General features: G+C 48.9%; 1 protein-coding gene and 1 pseudogene across 1 annotated transcript in view; both read left to right on the forward strand.

Annotated features, from left to right (window-relative positions):
• The first annotated feature begins 342 nt into the window (after positions 1 to 342).
• On the forward strand, positions 343 to 2,161 carry LOC102827382 (annotated as a pseudogene).
• A 5,996-nt stretch (positions 2,162 to 8,157) lies between these two features.
• The window catches only part of LOC102827755, a 33,257-nt gene continuing 21,729 nt past the window's right edge, over positions 8,158 to 19,685 (forward strand). Inside the window, exons 1-8 of the mRNA XM_006861293.1 lie at positions 8,158 to 8,211; positions 9,983 to 10,372; positions 10,482 to 10,608; positions 12,984 to 13,073; positions 14,114 to 14,942; positions 16,120 to 16,187; positions 17,199 to 17,348; positions 19,480 to 19,586. Of these exons, the coding sequence (XP_006861355.1) occupies positions 8,158 to 8,211; positions 9,983 to 10,372; positions 10,482 to 10,608; positions 12,984 to 13,073; positions 14,114 to 14,942; positions 16,120 to 16,187; positions 17,199 to 17,348; positions 19,480 to 19,586 (1,815 nt within the window). The remainder of the gene's footprint in view (positions 8,212 to 9,982; positions 10,373 to 10,481; positions 10,609 to 12,983; positions 13,074 to 14,113; positions 14,943 to 16,119; positions 16,188 to 17,198; positions 17,349 to 19,479; positions 19,587 to 19,685) is intronic.

Below are 19,685 nucleotides of genomic sequence, written 5' to 3' on the forward strand. Positions count from 1 at the left end.
ACCACAACTCAAAGGCATCAATTCTTCTACGGTCTTCCTTATTCACTGCCCAGCTTTCGCATCCATATGAGGTTATTGAAAACACCATGGCTTGGGTCAGGCGCACCTTAGTCCTCAAGCTGACATCTCTGCTCTTCAACACTTTAAAAAGTTCTAGTAGCCTGAAATCTAATGGATGATATCTGTGAGGATAAAACTGTGTTCTCTAAACCATGGCTATGTTGAGGGGAACCCCTGGGTAGGCTTGGCTGAGCAGGGTCGCAGAGCGAGGAGTGTAGCATGTGGGAAGTGATGTTGCTGTACTGTGTGCTGGTCTGTTCCGGCAACATTTAAACCAGTCTCATGGTGGCTCCTGTCAATGATGTTCCCTGGACGCTGACCTCTGGACCTCACATGATGAGATGCTGGCAGAACCCTGGAAATATGAAGGAGAGTAATTGGCAGAAGGTTGGATGGGATCTGATTCCCTCAGAGAATTTTGCCAGTCGAGCTGTTTTAGAGGCCCAAGGGTCTTATTTAATAACATATTAAAAACAGAGGTCTTATGGTGGAAACAGAGTTCATTGATGAGCTGGAAGCTTTCTGCCCAAAGTGGGCATTACTTCAGGCCTATATCCTGGACCCCTAGTGCTGAGGACCAATGTCCAGCCCTACTCCAGCTCCCTGCCAACTTTGCAGTGTCCTCTGCCTTGCTGGAACCTCATGGACGCATCATGGGCCTGAAGTGGCCCGATAAGGGCCATTTGACTCATGGGTTCATGGTGGACAAGAAGCAGATGTCCACCACATCCATCTTCCAGTCCATACCCTGTAAGCTGAACTCAGACACGGCCTACCTGAGTTATGACCAGCTGCAGGAGACCGCCCGCCTTTTCCACCCAAAGCTGATTATTGCAGGCATCAGCTGCTACTCCCTCAACTGGACTAAACTCCAATTAGGAAGTTTGCCGGTAATAAGGGGGCCTACCTCATGGCACATACGGTGCACACCAGTGGGCTGGTCACAGCTGGCGTGGTCGCCTCACTTTCTGAACACTGCCATGTGGAGTCTATCACAACTCACTAGACATCTACAGGAGAGGAGTGCATGGTGTGGACCCCAAGACGGGCAGAGATTTTGAACAATCTGCTGTCTTTCCAGGTCTCCAGGGACGTTCCCACAACCACGCCACTGCTGCAGTTGCTGTGGCCCTGAAGCAAGTCTTGTCTCCAGAGTTCAGAGCTTGTCAATACCCTGTGGCTCTGTCCCAGGCCCTGACGGATGGAGCTGCGTTATAACAAGTAACAAGTAGTTCTGACAACTGTTTGATCTTTGTGATTCTCCTTTCTAAAGGCACGGATGGTGCAAGGACTGAGAAGGTGCTAAAAGCAAGCTTGTTCTATTGTTTGCAACCAGAACACCTGCCCAGGTGACAAAAGCGCACTGTGGCCAGAAGGAGTGAGACTGGGGACCCCAGCGCTGACACCCCAGAGGACTTTTGGAGAAAGAATTCCAACAATAGCCCACTTTATCCCCAGAGTGATCGAGGTGACGTTGCAGATTCAGAACGATGCCGGGGCCAAGGCCACCTTGAAGGAGTTGCAGGAGAAGCTAGCAAAGTAGGAGATGCATCAGAGTGCCATCGGGGCTCTCAGAAGGGCGTGGAGAACGGTGCTGCTGCGGCGTGCCTTATGTACTCAACCTGTCGAGTCCCAGCCAGGAACGCCAAGTTGCTGTTCACCCTCCGACCACGAGGGGAGCCCGCGGTGGAGTCGGGCGGCCGAAGCCTGTCTAACCCGGAGACCCGTCCTCCCAGCAGGCACCACGCGTCTCCCAGAATGCACCTGCGTCAACACAGCGGCGGCGGCGGCGGTTTCCAGCGGGGCGGTCACTATGGCGGAGGCAGCGCCGTTGCGGGTAAGAGGCGCTTGTGCGCTGGTGGAGGGTGCACGGGGCCTGGGGTGTGCTCCGTGGCGTCGGAGGCACTTCCCGCCTCGCACGGCTGTTCCCGTGGGCGCTCTAAGAGAGTGAGCTTCCCGGTTGGAGAGCCTGGGTCCCCGTCGCTGCCGTGAGCGGTCCGAGCCCAGCTTTTCTGGCCCGTCGGCCGCACTCCGGCTACACACTTCCGTGCTTCGGGCAGAGACGCGGGTGGAAGCCAGGGCTTGCTACTTCCCGATGTAGCTGCTGGCTTTGCGTGGAGACCCCCGCCCCGCCCCAGCCGGCCCTTCAGGGGGCGTCAGACCGAGGAGGGGAGAGGGAAACCGGGTTTCAGGCACCTTCGCCCCCTTACCTCTACCTGTACCTTAAGTGTGCAACCAAAGATCTTTCCAGCTCTGACAGTTCCCGTGTCATTCCAAAGTAGTGACTAGTTACTGCTACAGGGCGATTTTGTGTGGATTCGAACTGCTGACTTTGCCGTTAGCAGCCCACCTCCTGGCCCCCTCCGCTGCTCGGCCTCCCTACAGGAAGTGTGTTGTGAAGTGCCATGCAGTCTCTTTTGACTCCTAGCGCCACCCTGTGTGGGGTTTTCGGGGCCAGAAAGCCTGCAGGTGACCTTGAACCGCTGAGCGATGGTTGGCAGTCCACTGCTTATCCGATGTTGGGGGTTTTAGTGCAGCATTTTGTTTTTGCTCCAGGAACGCTTTCAAAATCTTGGCAGGTCTTTGTGAGAATTGAGAGCGTAGGAAACCTGTGGCGGCACGTGACTATGAAGAGAGCACACCTTTGACCGACCCTCCACCTTACCAAACATGACATCCTTCTCCAGCGACTGGCCCCTCCTGATAGTATGTCCGAAGTATGAGAGACGCAGCTTAGCCATCCTGGCCTCCAAGGAGCACTCTGGCTGCACTTCTTCCAACACAGATCTGTTGGTTCTTTTGGCAGACCATGGCACTTTCAATATTCTCCTCCGACACCATAACTCAAAAGCATCAATTCTTCTACGATATTCCTTATTCACTGTCCAGCTTTCGTATGCATATGAGGTTATTGAAAATACCATGGCTTGGGTCAGGTGAACCCTATTCCTTTGCTCTTGAGTACTTTGGTCTTGTGCAGCATATCTGCCTAATGCAATATGTTGTTTGATTTCTTGGCTGCGGCTTCCATGCATGTTGATGGTTGATCCAAGAAGAATGAAGTCTTTGACAACTTCAATCTTTTCTCCATTTATTTTAATGTTATTTATTGGTCCAGCGGTGAGGGTTGTTGTTTTCTTTACTTTGAGGTGCAAGCCATACTGAAGGCTGTGGTCTTTAATCTTCATCAGTATTATCTCTAGCATCATTCCTGTCACCAAGGCCATATTTTTCAACAACGAATCCTTCCTCTTTGTTTCCAACATTTGCATTCCGATTGCCTGCCAGTATTATTATCTTTTTGTAATCCATCCTTCTGCTCTGTCTCCTGACTGGTGCACTGGATCCATTTACATTCAGTGTAATTATTGGTAGGTGTGACTTGAATGTTGTCAATTGTTCTGTGGTATTTTTGTGGTGCTGCTCATTTGTTTCTGGGTTTTCCTTTTATTTTCATTTCTGGTCTGTTAATGTTTACTAAATCTTTCTGGTTTTCCTCTTTTATTTTGATGTGAAGGTTTGAGGACCAAGGTGCACCTGATCCAAGCCATGGTATTTTCACTTGACTCATGTATGTAAATATGAATAAGGAAAGTAATGGAAGAATTGATGCATTGGAGTTATGGTGTTGGAGGAGACTATTGAAAATACCACGGGCTGCCAAAAGAACCAACAGATCTGTGGTGGAAGAAGGCAGACAAAATATTTGTTGAAGCCAGGATGGCCAGACTTCATCTCTTATACTTCAGACATATTTTCAGGAGCTACCACACCCTGGATAAAGACATTATGCTTGGTAAAATGGAGGGTTGGAGACAACAATCCAATGAGATTGATTGGCACAGTGGCAGCAGCAGTGGGCTCAAGTGTAGCAGAGATTGTGAGATTGGTGTGTAGGACTGGACAGTGTTTTTTTCTGTTGTGTATAGGATTGCTATGATCTGGTACTGAGTTAATGGCGCCTAACAACAGCAACAACATTTGAGGGACAACTTTGCTAGGTATATCATTCATTGCAGTTTTTCTCTTTCAGAGAGTTTTAAGTCATCTCATTGCCTTCTTGTCTGCGTGGTGTCTGCTAAGAAATCTGAACTTGGTCTTATTAGTGGTTACTCTATAGTCTATTAACTTTTCCCTCCATTTAAAACAGTCTGTTTTATCTTGCAGTCTACCTGACCTCATCACCTGGATCTCTGTTCCTATGTTTTTACTTTCTTTTGCATTGTAATTGTTTTGATCATAAACTGACCTCCCATATCCTCTGAATTCTTTCTTACAGTTTTGTTCTGTTCTGGACTCTTCCATCTGACAATTGAATTCTGGGTAGTGCTGCCATGTATGTCAATCTCTGGTTGTTGTCTGTTATTGTTGGCTTTCAGTCCAAAGAACTCCCTTTAGGATGTTTTGAAGTGCTGGGTTGGCTTTGGCAAAATCCCTTAGCTTCTGTTTATCTGAGAATGTCTTTATTACACTGTTGTATTTGTTTGACAGCTTTGCTGGGTGGAAGATTCTTGGTCGGTAGTGGTTTTTCTTTCAGGGTTTTATATATATATCCCCATTGGCTTCTTGCCTGCATGTTTTCTACTGAGGGATCCAAACTTAATCTGATTTGCTTGCATTTGTAAGTAACACGTCTCTTTTCTCTAGCTGCTTTCAGGATTCTCTCCTTGTCTTTGATTATGGAGAGCTTGATTATGATATGTCTTGGTGATTTTCTTTTGGGATCTATCCTTCCTGGGGTTCACTGAGCTTCTTGAATGCTTATCTTTTCATTTTTCAAGATGTTAGCGAAATTTTCTTCCAGAAGCGCTTCAACTGTCTCCTCTGTGGATTTGTGTGATTCTTCCTGTTCCAGAGTGCCGATGATTTTTAAGTTATTCCTGTTCATATTGTCTAACATGTATCTTAGACTTTCTTTAGATTCTTTTTGTCCTGTTTTCTGCTTGCTCTTCTATCTTAGCAGTATTGAGAGACTTGTCTTCCAGCTTGCTGGTTGTGGCTCCCATCCCGTGATTTCTACTCCTTTGCCCTTTCAGTGTGTTGTCTAGTTCTGATATTTTCTTATTCATCATTTGGACCTCTTTTTGCAGGTTTTGAATTGTTTCCAATGTTGTATCTATCTTATTTAATTGTTCCTATAGCACTTTGCTGACTTCTTCCTTATTTCTTTCAAACCTTTTTTTGAGACTTTGGATGCACTTCTGTATCATTTTCCAGAATTCCTTCCCAGGCCATTCTAAGGCCTGCCCTCCTTCCAGTGGGAAGTCTGGGTCTACATCTAGTTCATTTGTGTCAGTTATGCTATTCTGTTTGTGAACATGTGCTGCAATGCTTGATTGTTTCTTGGGTATCTTCAATAATTAGGTTTTTCAGTAATTGAATGTAATCTGATGTTTTATTGAGGTTTCTGATTGCCTTCGGGTTGATGTGATCAGGAGACGGGCTTCCTTTTCCACTTTTCTTATTACTCAATGCAGGTGTTGGCTGTCTGTCAGGTGTCTGGCAGCTGGGATTGGCTCTTGCCTAGATGACGGTGTGATTGCTACTTGGCTATATGACCACAGTTGCTGTCTCTTCTTGGGTAAAGTAGGGAGAGAAAGAGGTCCCCTGAAGGTAAAAGGGCGACCAAAAAACAAAACAACAGCAAAAAACTAAAATAAAAACCAGATTTGGTTCTACAGTCTATAATTGTGTGAAAGAAAAAAAATCTGTAGCAAAATATGAGTATGACTTTAATGTCCCTTTCTTGCCTGGGTTGGGCAATTTTGGGAGGCCATTTGGGGAGAGCATTCTGTTTTAAGCAGTTCTTGGTGGCTTCTCTCACGCCCGCAATTCTGGACCCAGAAATTTTTGCTCAGCAGATCTATGTGCATTTGTAGTAGAACTCTCTGGAGGTTGCAGGGGATGGGGAGGTCCATTCTCTCAGGCACCCTCTCTAGTCACCAGAGTGGAGGTGCGTGTTCAGTGAGCGACCAGGGAACAGAAAAAGGAAAGGGAAAAAAAAGAATGCCCACACCTTTATCTCTGGTGATTGTCAAAAGTCTGGGGTCAGACTGCTTCTCTGACCTTTCTCCTGCTCTGTTACACCCAAGGTGGCCGCTCTGGGAGCTGGGTAGGCTCTGCAGATCAGAAAACAGTTTCTTGCGTCTGCTACAAATTCTACTGCCTGTAAGCCTTCGAGCTTTCTAAATGTCCCTTTATATGTAGTTCAGAGTTCTGGGACTGTCCCCTGAACTTGCTTCGTCCAGTGTTCTGTGCTGTTGCTGGCAGAGCTTTGCACTGCACGTCTCCCTAAACTGCCATTGAGCCCGCCTCCATGGTTCTCCTTTGTAGGTAACTTTTTGTTTTTCCAGAGCTGCTCTCAGCATTTTTTTATTGCTTTTGGTTTTGGAAAGTTTGGTTATATGTCTTGGTCATTTTCTTTTAGGATCTATACTGTTTGTGGCTCGTTCAGCTTCTTGTGTGTGCTTATCTTCTCATTTTTCATGATGTTAAGGAAGTTTTCTTTCAACAACTCTTTAACAAATTTCTCTGCTTTTCATTGTCTCTTCTTGTTCTGGAATCCCGATTACCCACAAATTATTCCACTTCATGGGGTCCCACATAACTTTTAGAATTTTTTTCAGATCTTTTCATTCTTTTTTCCTGATTGATCAAGCATACTAATATTAAGAGATTTATCTTCAAGCTCACTAATTCAGCCTTTCATTGATATGAATCTACTCTTTTGCTCTTTCAATGTAGTTTCCATTTCTGACATCTTAGTATTACTCTTACTGGATTTCTATTTGTAGGTTTTATATTGTGTTGAAGTTTGCATTTATTTGTTTGTATGAACTTGTAGTGTTTTCCTGAAGTTTTGTAAAAGCTATTTGTCTGTGTTCTCAATCTTTCTATCAATCCTTTGAAAGTATGTTAATATCATTCTTTTGAATTATTTTTCAGTTCCATTATATTTTCTTTCTCAGAAATATTTTCTGGCTCTGCCTCTTGGTCATTTATTTGAGCCATTGTCTCTTGTTTCTTCATGTGAGCTAATATTGTTTGTTGTCTCCAAAACATTGTGGTGTTGTAGTATTTGTATTTAATTGATGATTGTATGTTGATGTATTCTTGGGTGTAGTTAGAGAGAATGGAAGCGTGTGTACTATTCTCCATTAGCACACCTGTTTAAGGTGAGTTTGGTTGGTGTTGGCCGTTGTCTGTCATTGATTAGGTCATGTAGGAGCTGGTATTGGCTCTTGCTTAATGAGTAGAGCTGCAGGGAGTGTTTGTGGATGAGCTGTGTGGCATGGGTTTCTGTCTCCTGTTGGGTGGGAAACAGGAGAAACCCCTCCCCCAACACACACACAAGAAAACAGAAAAGAATAAACAAACAAGCAACCAACACTAAAAAGAAATAATAAAGGAGAAAAAATAAAAACATGCAGCAACCATGAAAAAAAAAGTAAATACAAAAACTAAAAAAAGAAAAGAGGAACTAGAAAATGGAGTTACAGAGAGAAAAATAAGAGAAAATAAAGGCAGAAATTAAAAAAGAAATCTGGGAAAGGGAAGATGAAAAGAGAAACTGTAGAAGTAATAAAGATGAAAAGAAAAAAGGGGAAATTAGGAACAGAAGAAAAGGAAAAACAAAAGCAGAGACAAGAAGGACAAAATTAAAAGGACTGGAAGGATGAAGAAGGAGAAGAAAGAATAAAAGCAATGAAACAGTTAAAGGAAAAACCAAAAAACCCAGTACAAAGGCAGAGTTCCTGGCTGTCGATGGAGTTCCTATAGGCGTAAATGTTATCTCTTTGTTCAAGACACTCAATCAAGAAGGAGTTCTCAGAGGCACTTGATGGAGCAGGTTTCAGTGTCTGTTAGGGTTACAGAGCAGGTGGGGAGGGATGACTGTTTATTAGGGTTTCTGCTAGACTGACGGTGGAATCCTGGTGTGGTTCACACCCACCAACTGTTCCTTGAAAACCCTGTACGGGGGGTTAGTATGAGTTAGAAACGACTCTACAGCACCTATCAACAGTAGTGTTCATCAGGTGGCTCTGCGGATTTTGTAGGTCTGGATCCAGACTTGAATCCGGGCATCAAAATGGTACCATGGCTCCCACCCAGGTGTCCCTGAACTCCCAGGGTGCAGGGTCTATGCTGGGGGTGATTGGGTCCAATGAGGGTGGGAACTGGCCAAATCTCTGGTCACCAAGGGATTGTGGGGATAAAGAGGGAATTGCACCTTTACTATTGCCTGTGGACCGTCGTTTTCCAAATCTATTCCCGAAAGTTCAAGGTTGTTGCACCACATGTGGCCTGCCAATCAGCAGTCAGTCTTTTGTGCTGTTCTGTTTAGCTTCTGCTCCCAGCAAACACTCAGTCCACGTCTTAACCTTCCTTCTGAAGTTCAGGGTCCCAGGATTTTCATCTGTGTCTATTTCACTTGGTCTCTCAAGTCTTTGGTATAGAGGGTCTGTTTAGTGTGTCTGCCTACTTTACCATCTTGCCTTGGTATTTTTACTCACTGCATGTGCTTGTGGAGGCCTGGTGTGGCGCTGTGGGTTAATGCGCTAGACTGCAAAGCCGTTTGAACTGCAAGGTCAGTGGTTCAAGCTCACCAGCTGTTCCTCGGAAACTCTATATAAGTTCGCTATGGGTCGGAACCGACTCTACAGCACTTAACAACAACAACCTATGTATGTGAAAGCTGGACAGTGAATAAGGAAGAATGGAGACAAATCCAAATGGATGCATTTGACTTAGAGTGTTGGCAAAGAATCTCAAAAATTTCATGGACTTCCAGAAGAACCAATCCATCTGTCTTGGAAGAAAGTACAAAGCAAATGCCCTTTAGAAGTGGGGATGGCGAGGCTTTGTCTTACGAACTTTGGACATGGTATCAGGAGGGACCGCTCCCTGGCGAAGGTCATCTTGCTTGGTAAATGATAAAGAGGAAGACCCCCAATAACATGGATTGGCACAGTGGCTGCAACAATGGGCACAAAGCTAACAGTTATGAGGATGAAGCAGGATTAGGCAGTGTTTGGTGCGTACGGTCACCGTGAGTCAAGCTGACTCGATGACAGTAACTGGGTTTTTCAGGGTTGGGAATGACTGGTGTGGCGGTTCGTCATTCAGGACAGCTTTGCAGCCATGCCTGCTGACAAGCCTCTGGTGGCTCTCGGCCTCTTAACCCCTTGACCCATGTTCCAGCATCAGCCCTGTATTGGTGTGAGTTACAAAGTTCTTTTTAGCTCTGCCACTAAGCCTGGCTGTGGGCTGGGACGTCATTGTGCCATCTCATGTTGGTCTCCTGGCTTTGCCGCTGTTGTGTCTTTGCTGCGGCTTCTTGTTTGGTCCTATGGTTCCTGCTAGACAATTTGCTGCTGCTGCTGCAGGAAAAAAACATGGACATGTTTTTAGCAGGCGTGACATCAATTTTGAAGTATGGCATGGCTGTGGGTATAAATAACATTGCTTATCACAACCAAAAGTTGCAAATAGTCTAAAATATCAAACAGAAAGAAAATTGGTTTAAAAAAAAATGAATGCTAATATGAATGAGTGCTCGTAAATAATAGTAAGTGTAAAAAGCAGGCAACAAAACACATATAATATGATTTCGATTTTGTCAAAATTTTAGAGCTAAAAAAAAGTTATAGGAAACACACTAAAATTGTAACAGCTCACTTCTGGATGGTGGTATTTTACATATATTTTCCTGTCTATTTTTCAGAATTTTCTGAAGTTATTGCAGTGAACATATATAGCTTTCATTGTCAGAATAAAAGAATTCATGTTTTAAAATACCATGACCTGTCACCAAGAAGGGCTACAGCGCTGCACCTGGGGATTGGCAGCTCCCAGCACTCCTGGCGTTGTGGATCCCATGGTGGGAAATGACCTTGTCTGACTGCCTCTGTGTTTTTCACAGCACAAGAGAAAACGTCGCTCCACACCGTTAAGTTCTTCCACTCTTCCTCCACAAGCCACAGAAAACAGCTCCCACCTGCAGGCTACAGAGATCTCTCTGTGGACCTTGGTGGCCGCCATCCAGGCGGTGGAGAAGAAGATGGAGTCCCAGGCTGCCCGGCTCCAGAGCCTGGAGGGGCGCACGAGGACGAGTGAGAAGAAGCTGGCCGACTGCGAGAAGACGGCCGTGGAGTTCGGGAACCACATGGAGAGCAAGTGGGCCGTGCTGGGGACGTTGCTGCAGGAGTACGGGCTGCTGCAGCGGAGGCTGGAGAACATGGAGAACCTGCTGAGGAATAGAAACTTCTGGATCCTGCGGCTGCCCCCGGGCAGCAATGGAGAAGTCCCCAAGGTCAGCCCTGGGGTTAACAGGGAGGCAAGGAGGAACGCCAAGCCAACTGCTGCCCTTTACCTCCTGGCTATGGTGAGAGGTACTCACCCTGTGGCATATGTGATTCTAGGTGGCCCGCTCACTGGAGGAGGATGGAGTCTGTCTTTCCAAGCAGGAGTGGGAGAACCTGGAGGACTGGCAGAGGGAGCTTTACAGAAACGTGATGACAAGCAATTATGAGACGCTCGTGTCGCTGAGTAAGTCATTTCCCTCGGATGCCCTACTGTAGCTAATCATGTAGATTCTAGAATGGGAGGTTCCGTGCACTGTTTGGGTCCTCGGTTGGCCGGTGCAGGGTTGAGAAGGGGCAGTACCATGTCCTCCCATGTCAGAGATGTTGGGGATGGTCTCCGTGCAATTTGTGCCATTTAGCTTTGAGATGAAGACTAAGAATCGGGCTCTGGCTCCTATGAGGTGGAGGTCAGACATGACCTGTACTCTCCAGTTTCTTCAGCATTTCTGACCCTAACCTTGCCCCAGTTGAGGTTGATCATTTTTGTAATTGCCACACAGATGTCATAGACCATGCTCACAGGAGTCCTGGTATGGACTGCTTATCGCAAGGCCCACTGTTCAAGCCCTATACAGGGTCGCTGTGAGTCGCAGCCGACTTCACAGCACCTAACAATAGCAATAGTGAGAACGTAACTACATCTCAAGATCAGGATCATTTTGGAAGTACCTTGCTGTGGATAACTTGGGTTCAGGATCAGGAAGCATGTAGACAAGGTCTGGAAGACTTCTGAACTGCTGGAGAGCACATGCCTCCCTTCCTCAGGCAGGACAGCTTCTGGCCAGGTTAGCGCTCCTAGCTGCCCCTCTCAGCCATTCCGGACTCTCTGTTGCTAACTGGCCCAGCTCACAGCCATAGTGGGAACTGGCTCAGTTTTCTTGGCTGCGCTCTCCTAACTACAGCTCTTGTCATTTCCCAGACTCCCTGCCCAGCCTCTCCCTGTTACTGAGCCCCCTTCTGTGCCTCTTGCTCTGGCTGACCTCCAGACTCCTCACCATCGTCAGTGTTGTAGCCCTTATCCTGGACCCTTATTGCAGCTCTTTGAAGGTCTCCCTCCCAGGAACTCTGGGTTCAGACTGTTCTGCTCCAAGCTCTTTCTGGAGCTTCCATCCTTGCCTCTCTTCTCTCTCTTTGCTTCTAAAAATCACTGTGGGCTTGGCCGCCCTATATAAGCAAACTCATGTCAATTTCAAGGCATGTATTTCCTAGCAGGATCACAAACCGACCAATCTCCGTGGTAAGCCACAAGCCACTCATTCCTATTGGGTAGATTTTCAAACCACAATTTGAATAGTAAACGAACCAACCTCTTGTAAGCTGGTGGTGCAGCCATTCCTTATGTTAGAATCACAAACCCATGAGATGTCAGTCAACTTCGGTCTTAACACAAAAGTTACTTCCCTAGACAAAAGGCACACCGCCACTTGTAAAGAGCAAACTGAGGGCCCCCCCCCCCAGTAGTTTTTTCCAGATAGTGTAACAATTGCAGAGGGCTGATTGGGAAATCTCCCCAGTTGTTTTTGCTAAGAGCCGTGGCGAAAGGGCACACGGAGGAACTCAGCGCAGCACAGTGCTCGCTCCCTGTCTGGGCCCCATCATCCTTGATGACTTTCCCAATAGAAAAGATGTCATGTGCATAGGCTGTAGTCTCATGTGACTGGCTTCCTCAGGCTGCACTTTATACTGAAGAGCAGTTAACAAAAAGTCACGTGTTCCTTGGCATGAGGCAGACACCACAGGCTAAACAAAATCTTCTCCTTGCGTTTGGCAGAGTTCAGCCAATCATTTGTCTTGTGTTTGTTTCATGTTAGAAGTGCTGCTGGAAGACATATGTCTTTATCTGTAAGATATTAACTATGACAGAATCTGCACACTTTGTTTGGTTAGGTACATCTTTCAAAACCTAGGTCTGTGGAGAAATAACAAGAAGGCCAGTGTGCGAGGAGCCAGCCTGAGGCGAGAGGCTGCCTGGCCTGGGCTCGATCTTCTTCTTGGGCCTGGCTTCTGGGTGTGACCGGGAGGTGTAGGTGTCTGCCTTACCTTGCAGTGCCTTCGCAGGGATGGAGCTGGGTACCCTGAAGGAAAGCACTGTTCAAACCTCAGCACATGACCTTTGAAAGACGCTGGGCTCTGGGCTGCCTGAGGCTCTGAAGGACAAGTGAGCAAAGGCAGAAGAGGGTTAGCCAGATGACCAGAAGGGACCATTCTTTTCTAATTGTGCCAAATTATCAAGGAGCCCTGGTGACTTAGTGGGTTAAATGTTGGCCTGCTATCCTAAAGGTCTGTGGTTCAAACCCACCAGCCATTCTGGGAGAAAACTGTGGCTTCTATAAAGCTTTACTGCCTTGGAAACCGGAAGGAGCCACCCTCCTCTGTTTTGTAGAGTCTCTGTGAGTCAGAGTCACCTCAGTGGTAGTGGGTTTGGTTCTTTGTTCTTTGTTTTGGTTTGTCCAGGACACAAGGACAGTGGCCTTGGACTCATGCTCTTTAGGCACTGCCCATTGGCCCCTGACTAGTGCCCACGAGTCTCTAGGCTCAGACTCTGCCGTTTCCACCCAGAGGTTCTTGGCCAGCCCGAAGGAGAAGTAGAGTTGGCTACAGAGATGCTAGGTGGCTTGGAAGAGGATGGCGCTGGCATTGCCCACCCAGGTGAGTGGCTCCGGAGTAATGCACCCCTTTTCAACCTGTGAGAAACGTTGTTGATACCCACAAATGCCCAGGAACCCCCCCGTCTACTCATTTTAGCAAGAGTGAGCTTTTCTTTATTTGATTTTGCAAAATTGGGCACCCGACCCAGTAGACACAGGCAGACGTGAGCGTGGCCGGTTCGCAAAGCTTTATTCCCATTTTCCCTCCTCCAGTTAGGATGGCGCCCATGGTCTTTATGACTGGCTTCTTATCTGAAGTTCCGAGTCCTAGAACAGATTTCTCTTCCTCCTCACTGCTCACATAATAACCCTTGGGTGTCGATCAACATCCTATGTCTGGCTTGATCCCTGAAGACGGACTGACTTGAGAATTTCTCACACGGCTGCCTGCTGCTGACTGTGGGCCTTCCCCTGTGGCACTATCGTGTTCTGAATGCTAGGGTTCTCCTTCATGGGCCGCTCTGTGTGCAGCTCAGCTGCTTGCCACTCTTTGGGGCCTGAGATGGCAGAAGGTCATACCGTCGGTGTCATGCACGTGACAGGTGTCAGCTAGAGCTTCCCATCGAGGGCTGATGCTGCCTGAGTGAACTGCTGGTGCGCCTTGGTTGTAGTCATCATATTAGCGTCACGCTTCCATGTTAGTACAGGTAGTAGGATGCACTTTGCCATAGCTCACAGGGATTATGTGCACTGGGAGAACCCCAGGAGAACCGTCTGTGTTTGCCATGTTCTTTGAGTTCTGGTGTGGCGCTGTAGGATAAACACTGGACTGTTATCCGCATGGTCAGCAGTTCAACCCCACTAGCTGTTCCTTGGAGACTTTATACAGGGTTGCTGTGAGTCAGAAGTGACTTGATGGCACCTCACAACAACATGAGATGATAGGTTCGGGGGTGCTTGAGCACAGGTCTCACAGGCTGGCCAGCACCCCCCACCCCCACCCCCGCCGGGATTGCCCTGACCTGTCATCTGGGTATTTTGCTTTGAGCCCTTTTAGACGCATGGATGTCTGCTCATCTTCCCTTGTGGTCTCTCCCTCAGCAGACAGGGCCATGATCAAGCAGGAAGCACAGAGCGAGCAGGAACGTCTTGAGGATCTTTCCGGAGTGTTCCCAGGCACGGCTGGAGAGCCAGCTCTGCCGAGCCCAGAGCAGGCGTGTCTCTGGGGTGGTCAGGGCAACTCTGTCTTCACTGAGTCAGACCCCGGGGGCCTGGAGGATGAGGAGCCCGCTGACGGAAGTGGAGAGGCCAGTAGCGGCAGGACTCCAGGTGGCTGCCTTCAGCAGGCACCACTGAGTCAGGAGGGGAGGCCCTATGGGTGTTCTGAGTGTGGGGTCAGCTTCCGTAGCAAGCAGCACCTAGCCACCCACCAGCGGACACACTCGGGGTGGGCGTCTCACACAGACCCAGAGCCTGGGGAGAAGCTTCGGCCCAGGCCTCGACTCAAGCCACAGGCCAGGAAGGCCCGGCTGCATCAGTGTGGCGTGTGCCTGCGGAGCTTCAGCTGCAAGGTGAGTCTGGCCACCCACCAGCGCTGCCACCAGCAGGAGGGGCCTGGGCCTGGCCCACAAGCCCAGGAGAGGTTCTCACCCAACAGCCTGGTGGCCCTGCCGGGTCACATCCCTTGGCGGAAAAGCCGGAGCGCCCTCATCTGTGGCTTCTGTGGTAAGGGCTTCAGCCACCCATCTGACCTGGTGCGGCACCAACGCATCCACACGGGCGAGCGGCCGTACCGCTGCTCGGAGTGCGACAAGAGCTTCGTCCAGAAACAGCATCTCCTGCAGCACCAGAAGACCCACCAGCGCAAGAGGGGCGCAGCAGCCCTGGAGCCGGGGAGGCCCAAAGCTCTGCTCCCCGAAGAACCACCACAGTCCTGAGGGTAGCTGGGCAGGCAGCCATGTCTCCAGGGCTCGGCCTTCCTGCAGGGCTGAGTGGAGAGAGGAGCTCTGGGAAGCCTGCCTTTTTCTCTCATGTCTGTCAACACGCAGGAGGAGGCAGTGTTGCTGAGATACAAGGCAACACTGTTGTTTTTTTTAAATTTCAAGATATTTTAGATGCTGTTCCTGATGTGGGGACTGGGCCTACCCTCTAGGAGGGGACAGTTTGTGGGGCTCCCGGAGCCCACATGTAGGTGAGAGAGTAGTGGTCACTTGTCAGGGGAGGTCAGTGTCTCAAGGAAGAGAGGAGGTGGCTATGGTGCCTGCCGCTGCTTCTCATGGACTCAGACTCCTCCCTATCCCCCCTCTGCTGGTCTAGCCCCGTCCTGGCTACAGCCTGGGAGAAGGGTCCGAGGCCCCTGTTATATTTGGTGGTTCTAATTGCAGTTTCCAGAATGATAATGAAAAGATACACGGCGGCTTGTGTGGGGAGTGGGGCTGGGCTCCTTTGGCTTGGTGACTGTCCATTTGAATAAACTTGTGGACAAGCAAAACTGTGTGCCTGTTGGGTGTTTTTAACATTCTTCACTACTGGACCAAGGTGGAGGAGGGCCTGCAACCCATAGAGCTTGCTTCTGTCTCTTGAGCCCGGGACAGTGGGAAGGCCGGACCCTGTTACGCTGTGACCCTGGACAATCTCAGTGCCGCCTACACAGGGAGCTCGAGAGACTGCTGAGATATGGGGTCAGGTAGTAGGTAGAAACACTGGCTGAGATACCCACGAGGCTGTGGGAATCAACCTTAGACACACCACCCAGTTAGTGTAAGACACCGTGAGACCTCTGATACAGCTGTGGTAACTGAGAAGTAGTGGTGGTCATAACACGCGTGCGCACGTTAGTGATGGATGGCAGGGACCCCGGCTGGCCGGAGGGTGGTCCACTGGCATGTCACAGCCCCTAGGTGCCTCGGGCCCAGGGAGACCTGCTAGGCTGGATCCTTCTGACTAGACTGAAATCTACACACATGGAAGACTCAATGCCGAGCATTTTTGTCTCATCTACCCTGTTACTGTCCTTTCTGTTCCACAGTTAGGGTCCTCCTTGTCACTTATTGGGAATCCTCAGGGACCTGTTTTCCTGAACCCTAAATGCGTGTCTTTCCTACCAGTTACTGTCACCTGATTGTCTCCATTGCCACTGCTGGACCCACGCTTCCCCCCAACACTTCTGCTTCCCGTCTGCCCTGCTCCGCTTGTCCAGTCTTACTTAGTGACCACTGAAGTCGCTTCTGAAGCTTCCCTCAGCCCCTGTCATTTATAAAGTCAGTAACAACACAGGTCTTTACCCATGTTGGTTGCATTTCATGAGACTCTCTCTTCTCTGTGACCACACAGACCTTTCCAGGCCAGTGCAGTATCCTGTTCTGCCCCAGAATCCCCAAACACCCAGCACCCACTGGGCTGTTGAGGGAATCTAGCCAAGTAGACAGTTACGTGTTTTGAGGCTAAGGGCTAACAACAATCGGAGAACAGTTGTTTAAGATGTGGGGCGTTAAGGAAGACATCAGGGAGGTCTTTATGAGAGATGCCATTTGAACTTCAGGACGGGGAAAGACATTCTAAATGGGGCATCATGACCAAAACGGGACACACTCTGTCCAAGGGTGGAGTGTGAGGGGGAGTCATGGAAGACAGTAAGCAGGAGGGGGTCAGGCGAAGGAGTCGGGGTTGTACTTCGTGGGTAATGGAGCGCTGAAGACACCAGTTCCCAGGGCAGGGTCAACAGGAGGCAACACTCTGGGAAGGCAGGACCCCCACAGCATGGAGCAGGACACTGAGCACGAAGGTGCTCACCAATGGACCGCTGACTGGACACGTGTGGAGCATTCACAGAACGGGCTCAGTGTTGTGTGAGGTGGGGCGGTTCATGGGGACGCTGGCCTAGCTGTATGTAGTTCTCATCTCCCTCTGCTAACACCTCCTCTCCTAGAATCCACTACCTACTCCAGATTCCTCACCTGGATGGGCAGGTGTGGGACAGCAGGGACGCGCCTTCTAAACTGCCCTGGTATGAGGACACTGATAGGGGACAAGAGCACATGAATACCTGGAGCCCCCTGGGGTGGTCCTCTCCCTCTGAGGACCTGCTGCAGCAGTCTGACAAGCCCTGTTTCTCCAGGGCCAGGAGCCCCACTGGAGGCCGGTTCACCTGGGAGCATTGAGGCCCTGGAGTGCTGATCCCACACAGAGCGCATGAGGAGAGTGTCCTTCACGTTAGAGGTCCACCGGGCCTGCTACCAGGCTGGTTGGCTCAGGGAGCGAAATCATGGTGTCAGGGACAAGTTAGAACCCCTGGGTTCTGGGGTCCCAATGCAACCCCGCTTTGCCCTGAAAGAGGGTATGATAACATTGAGAATAGCCTGGAGACAGAGATAACAGTATCAGAACTGAAAACCCATGAAGATTGCATCTAAATCTGACAAAGAAACCTGTGCCCCTTTACTGAAAAAAAAAAAATGACTATTCAACACACTCCTCCTAGTTCATATGTGTTAGCCCACCCTTAGAGGAAGAGACCCCATACCTTTATAAGCCAGAGCACCCCAACCCCAAAAGGTGTTCTCCACTCAAAGACACTCGCTTCTCTCTCTCAAGCACACTTTTGCTTTGCAATAAAGAGCATCTAAGTGAATGCTTGGACATATTGTCCGGAGGAAACAGTCTCTGGAGAAGGATGTCATGCTGGGTAAGGTGGAGGGTCAGAGAAAAAGAGGAAGACCCCTAACGAGATGGATTGACCAGGTGGCATCATTGATGGACTCAAGTGTGGCAGCGGTAGTGAGGTTGGCCCAGGATTGGACATTGTTTCGTTCTGCTGTGCATGGGGTCGCTATGAGTCGGTTCCGACTTGATGGCACCTCACAACAACAACAACAAAGTGAATGCTTAAGGAGCTCTGGTAGTGTAGTGGTTAGGAGTCTGGCTGACAACCTCAAGGTCAGCAATTTGATACTACCAGCTGTTCCGCGGGAGAAAGATGAGGCTTTCTGTTCCTATAGAGATTTACAGCCTTGGAAACCCTGTGCAGGGTCACTATGAGTTGGAACCAACTCCTTATTATTCATGCGAGACTGAGGAGAAGCGGCAACTGGATGGGTCTAATTCTTTAGACCCCCTGAGAGAGAGAGGGACCAGGGAAAAACCTAACAAAGGTGTAAAATTTTTGGGTTTTAATTATAAAACCAGAGTATGGGAAGCAGCTGAGGGAGCCTGCTGGCTAGGTCAGTGCTCCTCAAAGTGTGATCTGCAGACCTCTACCATCAGAAGCACCTGGGGACTAACTAGAAATGCAAATTTTCACGCCACCTTCTTAGCACAGCACGCCGTTGTGTATAGTTGGTTCCAACTCACAAGAGACCGTAGAGGGTTTTTGGAGAGCAGCTGGTGGATTTGAACTGCAGACCTTGTGGTTACCAGTCCAGTGCTTATCCTACAGCGCTACACCAGGCTTCTGCCAGTACTTTATGCACCGCTAAGTTGGTTCTGACTCAGTGATCCTGTATGGACTTTCTGAAGCTGTAACTTTGCAGGAGCAAGTAGTGGGCTCAAACCTCCGACCTTGTGGTTTGCAGTCCAGTGCTTATCCTACAGAGCTACCGAACTAGTACTTTATATAGTCCTTAATCTATGCAAAGGAGCCCTGTGATGCAGTGGGTTAAGTGGGTTGCTAACTGAAAAGTCAGCGGTTCAAATCCACCAACTGCTCAACAGGAAACAGATGAAGAGTCTGTGTGCCGCGGTGAAGATTTTCAGTCTCAGAAACCCTTAGGGAGCAGTTCTACTGATGAGTCACAGCCAACTGGGGCAGAATTGATGGCTTCCAGGTACCTTTAATGTCTTCAACACACATCTGCAAGTTGTTGCTCAGATTGAGTTACTTCAACAAGGACTTCCATAATATTGACTTGCTTTTTATCACCTTCCTAACATGGCCCCAAATTCTAGCGGTGTACCCCACTTGGAAAGAGGGTCTGTTTCTTTACTTATTCTGTTAGTTGAACACACTTTTGCTTGAATTCACTATTTGTCTCTGCAAACAAAACATTGCAATATGGGAAGAATTTGTGCAAAGAGCAGGCACATGGGAAATGCAGAGACAAAAAGAAACACTCCCAGCCATTAGTTCTGGGTTTGGAGAGTGAGCACGGCTCCAGACCAGGGATGAACCGGCTTGCTAGGTTCTTCAGGTGCCCGGGGACTGAACTGGGGGTGGGGTGGGAAGACGGGCCTGGATGGGACCCAGAGGAGGCCCCGGGGCAAGAGGAGATGAGGTTTGTTTTAAATCAGTTTTTTTCTGAGGTCTTGCCATTTGTTCTGGAAAACTAAAAAAAGTTTTAAAACGTTTCTCGTTCCCTGAGCACATAGTGTATACACGATCTCATCCAAACTAGTTCTGTCAAAGGCGCTCCAGCATCAAGTCTGACACACAGGGGTACCCCTGCCCTTCTGGGCGCCTTCATCGCCTTTAGGGCGCCGGGAACGAGGTCTTTGGCCCTTTCCTCGGACCCAGACCCCGGAGGGAGATCAGGGCCGGACCGTGGTCTGCGGGCTGTCCCCGGTGTCCACTGTCGCGAAGGTTGGGGTGCCGGGTTCTTGTTCCTGGAGACCCCTACCACCTACAAGACTGCAGGGCAGAGTGGGCCGCGGCGTCTGTCGCTGGTAGTGAACGGGGGGG

Source organism: Chrysochloris asiatica, unplaced genomic scaffold (genome assembly GCF_000296735.1).
Source record: "Chrysochloris asiatica unplaced genomic scaffold, ChrAsi1.0 scaffold00041, whole genome shotgun sequence".
NCBI lineage: Eukaryota > Metazoa > Chordata > Mammalia > Afrosoricida > Chrysochloridae > Chrysochloris > Chrysochloris asiatica.